We start from the raw sequence: 8,236 nt of genomic DNA on the forward strand, positions 1-8,236 counted from the left end.
ATTACAGAATTCTGAGAATAAAAGTCAAAATTACAGATGTATATCATAAATTTCACTTCTTTCATTCAAATTATTATTATATTATATTATATTATCAAACCTGTGAGAACTGGGCAAAACATGGGTCAGCAAACAGTGGGACATGACCTAGCAGCTCATGACAGATGTCCCTGAGGAAACAAATCCACATTTATTTTTTCCTTTGATCACGTTTCACAGTTATGAAATATATTTGTGCCATTTATTTCAAACAAAGCTGTAACAACTTCTTGGTCTGTATACTCACGGTTCAGGTGTGTACATGGGTTTGGAGCTATGGCGAATGTACTGTGTCGAGTGAAACACTCGGAAGGCAAGACCAGCTAAGAAGTCACGCGAGGAGAGGAGACCGGCCACAGGACGCAGACGGAAACCTGTGCATGCTGAGAAATCAAGAAAGGGTGAGATATGTAGTGTAGAAGTGAAACACTAGTTTTCTTTTCTTGTTTTAATTACACACTCAAACTTCATTTTTACATCCCCTTCACCTGACTGTATTTGAGTTTAAAGCAGCTCTTACACTGCAGGTAGCGTGAGATGTCCTCTAGCTGCGGGATGTTGTCCTCACGGTACCCACAGTACTTCTCCAGCAGTGGAAATACACGGTTGTGTTCATGACAGGCATGCGTCGTGTACAGAGTCTTCAGCTCTCGAAAAACTGTTCCCCATGTGGCCTTCTCTTCAGCCGTGTATTCAACACGTGGAATAATCTGTCCACTAACAGAGGAGAGGGATGCTTAGTTCATTTTTAGGACACAATGTATTCAAATACATTTGTCTAAATAGTATACAATAAACCTAACAAACTTGATTTTGAGATATACTTTGCTTGAAGAGCATACTTGTGCTATATTTCTTTAAAATAAGTTCCACTATGATATTTTGTTTTATAATGCAAAGTCATTTACACTACCAATTTATTTTTAAAAGTTTTTATAAAATAATCATAAAAAAAAAAAAAAAATGCCTTTCTTTTTTAAAAATTGTCTTTTACTCTCCAAAGCTATATTTTCTGTATTTGATCAAACATACAGTAAAACAGTAATATTGCGAAGCATTATTACAATTGAAAAGAACAACTATTTTAAAAAGTAATTTATTCCTGTGATGGCAAAGCAGAATTTTCAGAAGTCATTATTGGAGTCTTCAGTGCCACATGGTCCTTCAGAAATCATTTGAATATGCTGATTTACTGCTCAAGAAACATTGTTGTGCTGCATAATATTTTTGTGGAAACTATGATACACTACCATTAAAAAGTTTATGGTAAGTATATAAATATTAACATAAATATTAAGCATCAATATGTGTTTTCAAAATTGATAGTAATAAGAATTATTAATAAATGAGAAACAATAATAACTGATAACAACTGAGCACCAAACCAACATATTAGAACAATTTCTGAAGGAACACGTGACACTGAAGACTGGAGTAAAGGCTTTGGCATCACAGGAATAAATTACATTTTAAAATAGTTTAGTTCTTTTAAATTGTTATAATATTTCACAATATTGCTGTTTTTACTATATTTATATATATCTTGAATATTCAACCTTTTGACCAGTATAGTGAATACTATTTTATGTGGCCTAAAGGGATATTTCACCCAAAAATAAAAACTCTGATAATTTACTCACTTAAAATTGTCTTAGTGTTTTGTTGTTCTGCTGTTTTGGACCCCATTGACTTTCATAGTATGAATAAAAATGGTTGAAACATTTTTCAAAATATCTTCTTTTGTGTTCCACTGAATAAATAACATCATACAGGTTGGAGCGACATCAGGATCAGTAAATAATGACAGAATTGGCAGTTTTCTGTAAACTTCCCCTTTAAGTATACAAACACTTTTTGGGTCCCACTGTATTTTTATACCCAAACCATCCTAAAACAGGGGTGATTAATGACACTAAGCATATACTCTATAGCCTGTACGTCATATCTATGTCATATCAGTGATGAGTGGTGTTATTATTGATGGAGCATGTATGTAAATGTGTGTTTCCTCAGGGGGCGTAGCATTCAACGCTCCTGCCCTTTGTAGTGGCCGTGTGAATAATGCATCTCAATTATGATGACAAAGCTCCCGGCACGCCGGACTGCGCTGGGACCCTGTAATTTAGCCCTTTTGTTAGGCAGCAGGAGTAATTTTCCATAGAAAGCACAACAAAACAACAGGGAAAGCGCTAGAGGTGGGGACGATCCCTGTAGCCCATGGGAAAGTGCATGGGGGAGAAAGAGAAAACAGTGAGGGTAATAGTTACTGTCTGTAGTTGTAGGCAATGTCAGCAAATTCCTTCCTTCTGGCACGGTACACGGGGTCCGTAAAGCCCTGTGAATGCAGACAGCGATGTTAGAGTGTGAAAGAAAGTGGATCTACGGCTAGTTCTGATCTCTCAGTAGCCTTTGACAGTGTTACTCAGTCTCATGGAGGAGACTCATTCAAATGAAGCCTTTGTAGAGTGTTTGCTGCTCATGATGAATGCATTTCAGTTTAATGACGGCTGGAAAGGGGCAATTATTTATAATTACAGGGGCTCAATTAAAGCGATGACATCAATTTGAGAGCCCCCGCCCGTTTCCATTAGAATAGAGAGTGATGCAGATTCTGACTGTGGGCTTTTAATGTTGCATGGACCAACTACACATCTTTCAAAATACACCCACACACACGCATGCGTTTGAAATAAAAATGAAGAAGTTTCCTCTCACGCTCACACTTTCGCTCTTGTCTCTGATCATACAGACGGTCGCTTCAAAAACAGACACAACACACACACACATAGTGTCTTACAGGATGGTCTGCATCCAGCTCGGACCCGTAACTGAGAATCTGATTGGCAAAACGATCCAAGTCCTGGATGTCATTGGGAAACCATGGAACTTTTGATGAGAGGGAAAGAAGGAGAAATGTTTATGGTCAATGATTGAATAATTAATTACATAATCCATACAATTTAAGCTCTGTTGACAGCATTATTTGACATGGTGTGTCTATATAAAAAAAGGTACATTTTAATATCTAAACAGAAATAATATACAGAAGGTAATGTTTTCAGACACATAATTGCATTTTAATTAAATGAAAATCTATTATAGTTCAAATTTATATTAAATGCAATTAGTATTTTTTGATCCATTTAATTATGGTCAATGATTGAATAATTAATTACAAAATCCATACAATTTAAGCTCTGTTGACAGCATTATTTGACATGGTGTGTCTATATAAAAAAATTTTAATATCTAAACAGAAATAATATACAGAAGGTAATGTTTTCAGACACATAATTGCATTTTAATTAAATGAAAATCTATTATAGTTCAAATTTATATTAAATGCAATTAGTATTTTTTGATCCATTTAAGTAGGATTAAAAGAGATAATGTATCTTTATATGAAATTTCATACTTCTACTATTTAAAATATGGTTAAAGTGTACTAGTGAATGTATTGACAACCATTTATGCTTTTAACTAAAATACACTTAATTTAAAATATACTTAATACATATGTAATTTCTTTTAAATGTATTTGTATTTAAATATATTTGTAATTAAACACGTGTAAATATGAAGATGCAATTTAGCACATTTAAAATATTTAAATTGTAACTTTTAATGTAATACTATAATGTAATTTAATGCAATAACACACCAGTTAAAATTATTATCAAGTAATCTACTTTACATGTGCTTTAGTATGCTAGTCAACACATTAAAATAAGTGTACTTTTTAAAATATTCAACAAAAGATTTTAAAAAGTACTTTGAAGTAAAACTTTTAATTTGACATTATTATAAAATACACATTTCAAAAGAATACTTACTGATGAAAGTATGCTCTCTTTATGTACAAATAGGTGGCCTTTTATTTCAATAATATTACATTATCTGCAAGTACAATTTTTTAAATATATACTTTTAAGATTTGAATATGCTACAAGTGCACACTCATTACAATTAAATGCACTTTTTTCACAAGGGTATAGTAATGCACTTACAGTGTAAATCTGTGGGGCAATGCATTTCATAAGAATAAATGATAACTTTACAACTCAAATAACACATTACTGAATATAAGAAATTATATAAGTGCTTTAACAAATGTTCCCCTCCTCTTTTAAACCTTCCAGAATTACTTGACCCTTAGATTTATATTGAAAGGATTTGCGAGTTTCCTGATTTAAATTTCAATGAGATCTATAGTGTTTCCATTCTCTTTATTAAATTGAGATGAATGTACTAAGTTCTAAATATGTGAACTTGTTAATATCGAATGCTGTGGTGGCTAACACTGGCATGCTAACAGAGATGGATGACACAGTAGTAAACAGAAAGCATTGTGTGGCGAATGAGCCAGAGGGTGACAACGCAGTCCTGGCTATGAGGCTAAATCTTGCTCTACAGCAGCTAGATTTATGACAGTTAAGCTCTTTGGAGGTCCAGCCATCAGTACAGAGTTCAGCAACCAGCCTGGGGCGGTCTGAACAAAAGGCCAAGAACTGAAGACCCTGACTGGTTTTCCTCCTCGGCCATAAATATCCATAAATGTCCATTGCTCTGTGTTTTCTTATTATATAAGGGGGGAAAATGTAATGGGGTCTGTTGGTCTGTCAGTCTTTGTACTGAACTTTGACCCCCACCCTGCTGAACTGACTCTTGAATAGAAACAAGACATTTCAGTCTATCTCTATGAGTCTGTTTGTCCTCAAAAACTAAACTAATGTAATTCTGGAAACAACCATAAGAGAGGCTGAGTACAAAGGCCTTTGTCCTCCATCTCCACAATGACATTTATGAACGATTACAGCATGTGTTTTATTTCTGCTCTTCATATTCTATACCATCCTATTCTCGCTCTCTTGTTGTGTTTCTGTCTGACCTTGAAATGCTGTAGCAGCTATTTATTTCTTTTCTCATAGGGAGTGATGAGTTATTCATCAGACTGTTGTCTCACCTGTGTCTTTCTGTTTGTTGCGAGACAGCTCATGAACTTGGCCACTGATCTGTGTGCGCAGACCATCAACAACTTCATCTAGAGCTTTAGAGGAGGCCTGATCCACACTGATGAAGAACTCATATTGTTCTTTGTTGTCACGTGATGGACGGGACTCGATGTGGGTCAGGTTAATGCCTTTGTCCTGCAAAGTACATACATGTAACATACATGTACACAATGCTGTATTATATTACATACCTTACAATTATTCAATACTATATATTACAAGTTATTTATATATTAGTGAGAAATATATACACATTATTTTTAAAGTAAAAACTGTACTATCCATTGTTGTATGGTTTCTAGGACAATTTTTGGCCGAGATACAACTATTTGAAAATCTGGAATCTGAGGGTGAAAAAAAAAAAAAAAGAGAAAATCGCCTTTAAAGTTGTCCAAATGAAGTTCATAGCAGTGCATATTACTAATCTAACATATTAAAAATTAAGTTTTGATATATTTACCAAATAACATTTACAAAATATTTTCATGGAACATGTGATTTTTGGACTAAAAGGCCCATGCAATGTATTGTTGGCTATTGCTACAAATATACCTATTCAACTTATGACTGGTTATGTGGTCCAGGGTCACATTTGATCATATATTTTCCACAAAAAAAAAGATTCATGGATAATCAAGTAAACCTATTCCTAAGTTGCGGCAATCCATTACTGAGGGTGAACAAAATATCTAAAATACTGAGAAAATCATCTTTAAAGTTGTCCAAATGAAGTCCTTATCAATGCATATTACTAATCAAATATTACGTTTTGATATATTTATGGTAGGAAATTTACAAAATATCTTCATGGAACATGATCTTTACTTAATAACATTTAGAGTAAATAAAGCAAATATTTATTTACTCTAACTTTATAACTTTAAGAGAGTTTTTTATATATATTTATATAGTATGTATATTCTTTTAGTATGTTTGAAAATCTGAAAATAACAGTTTAGCTTTCAACATAAGTTTGATGTTTAGATAAGTCTATATGCATAATATGCATCACAGTGAATAAACACTAGGTGGCACCCCAGGCCAGTCCTTCTAAAAAATAAATTAAAAAAATTAAATAATAATATACAGCACTGTGGAGAAAACTGCATTCCAGACTGAGTGATTCACTTTAATAATACTTTAATAAAAGTGTTATTAAAAGTGTTATAAAATTTCACAGACCACTTTAATAAAGAGATTTTACCATTAATTAGAAGATGTGTAAGATGTATCATGAACATGACATGATTAAGAGCATTTGATAGGCTCCTATGTGTGGTCCTCTCATTTCTAATTAAAGTAGCATTTAATAAATTATTGTAGTGCATCAGTAACCACATTCACATTGTGGCAACAACTGAGAATCACATGTGCAGTTTTTCTTCAGCCAATAGGAGAGTGGGTGTTTTTGCATATTTATGTTCAAATTGCACTGTTCCAGCCAACGCATGCTTGTATTTATGTGTTTTTACACACAAAGAGGGAGGACACCCATTGCTGTTTGCTATAGGCCTGTAGAGGAGGCGGATGGGGTTTACAATGCCTTAGACCTTCTCTGGTCTTTTTTCAACATTTTCCCTCTCTGTCCATGTGGTGCTGATTGAGTCCATATGGATACGTATCCTTTAACATTTCAAAAACAACACAGCAGAGAATTACTGCATTATTTTTCTGCATGCTTGGCATTTTTTGCAGCGCTGGGTTGATATAATTGTGTTCAGAGTGTCAACGGGTTCAGTCAGAACAGTCAATGTTTCTGTCAAGTGTCTGCATATGTTTTTTATATGTATAATGCTACAAAGCCCCTGTTAATCTTTGGTCCAGTTGATAATATGTGCTTTTCTATTTGTTTATTTCTGGTTTGCATTTTATACTGTCCTGACAAGGTATTAATCATATTAACTAATTGCATTATATTAATTATTAATTAATTAATGTTCTATTTAAATTGTATTAATCATGACTAAATAATCAGATATGCTGTTGGAGCTGGATAGCTAATTCAGAATAATAGCCCTTATTCATTATAACTATAATCATCAATTATAGTTGCTTTCAATCTTTCATAAAGCATATTTTCCCCTAATAGTAAACATTCAGTGTGGCCTGCAGGAAATTGCTTTGAATTAGGTTCAAATTAAATTGGAAAGTGTGTGCGGGGTCTCCGGGGTGAGGGGTGGAGTAGGGGGTGTTTTAAAGGGGGTGGAGTAGGATGGTACGGCAGAGCCAATCAGAATCCACAGGCTGAGCTTTTATCTTTATAGTGGCATTAGGGGGTGCATGGTTGGCACACATCCATTAATGACTTGCACGAAAGCACCAGAGATTTTAGGCTCATTAGTTTGGTTGGAGGTTTCAGGTTGCAGAGTTTCTGGAAAGCACAGCATATATTGATCTGCAACATGTTGTGCTTATGTAATAATTTCCATATAATCAGTAAATGAAAGCTGCCATCTACTTGGGAGCACGTTTCATTGCACGGAGGCAGTAGAAAAGTCAACATCCAGAAACAAAATATACTGAACTTTGATACAAGAACTTTGGAGATGATTCAAGAAATCTTGGCATTATACAAGACATGTGCACTGTGTGCATGTCTACAAAATCCTTTCATCTCAAAGCACTATTCTGCTTGATATTATTGATTTTTCTATATGCTTGTCAAGAACAGGTCACAATGTTGTTTTTTTCAATGGCTTTAAGCTTTGTCTCGCCCTTTTTAGTTTATTTACATTTACTGAATTCATACCAAAAAGGAAATTATACAAAACAAAACTTCAGGGTCAGTAAGATGCATTTCATGTATTTTTGCCAAGGCTGCATTTATTTAATCAAAAACACAGTACAGTAATATTGTGAAATAGTATTGTACAGGGTTCCCACTCTTTCATGAACACCAGATTCAAGGACTTTCAAGGACTTTTTAAAGCACCATTTATTTTATATCAAGCACCTATCAAATTCACACCCCAGAATATGTAGTGTCATGAAAGACCTTACAGTACTTAACATTTCACCACTTACACTTAACATTTACATTAAACATTTCAGAGTAATAATGTTTTGAATGTGTAGGTTTCATAAATTTAGATCGTTTTGAGCAGTTGTGTTCAAAGGAATTTAATGAAATCCACTGAAGTCAGTACTGGTAATATTCAAATACAATTTCTAAAATACTGATAAAA

General features: G+C 33.9%; 1 protein-coding gene across 2 annotated transcripts in view; it reads right to left on the reverse strand.

The window, feature by feature from the left end:
- The window catches only part of LOC107695873 (phenylalanine-4-hydroxylase-like), a 17,435-nt gene that overhangs the window by 2,790 nt on the left and 6,409 nt on the right, over nucleotides 1-8,236 (reverse strand). For both annotated transcript variants that reach the window (XM_016495951.1, XM_016495952.1), the window contains exons 3-8: nucleotides 5,003-5,186; nucleotides 2,837-2,925; nucleotides 2,307-2,374; nucleotides 560-756; nucleotides 287-422; nucleotides 101-170 (exon numbers count right to left, since the gene is read on the reverse strand). In XM_016495951.1, the coding sequence (XP_016351437.1) occupies nucleotides 101-170; nucleotides 287-422; nucleotides 560-756; nucleotides 2,307-2,374; nucleotides 2,837-2,925; nucleotides 5,003-5,186 (744 nt within the window). The remainder of the gene's footprint in view (nucleotides 1-100; nucleotides 171-286; nucleotides 423-559; nucleotides 757-2,306; nucleotides 2,375-2,836; nucleotides 2,926-5,002; nucleotides 5,187-8,236) is intronic.

This window comes from Sinocyclocheilus anshuiensis, unplaced genomic scaffold (assembly GCF_001515605.1).
Source record: "Sinocyclocheilus anshuiensis isolate Anshui unplaced genomic scaffold, SAMN03320099.WGS_v1.1 scaffold538, whole genome shotgun sequence".
NCBI classification, from domain to species: Eukaryota; Metazoa; Chordata; class Actinopteri; order Cypriniformes; family Cyprinidae; genus Sinocyclocheilus; species Sinocyclocheilus anshuiensis.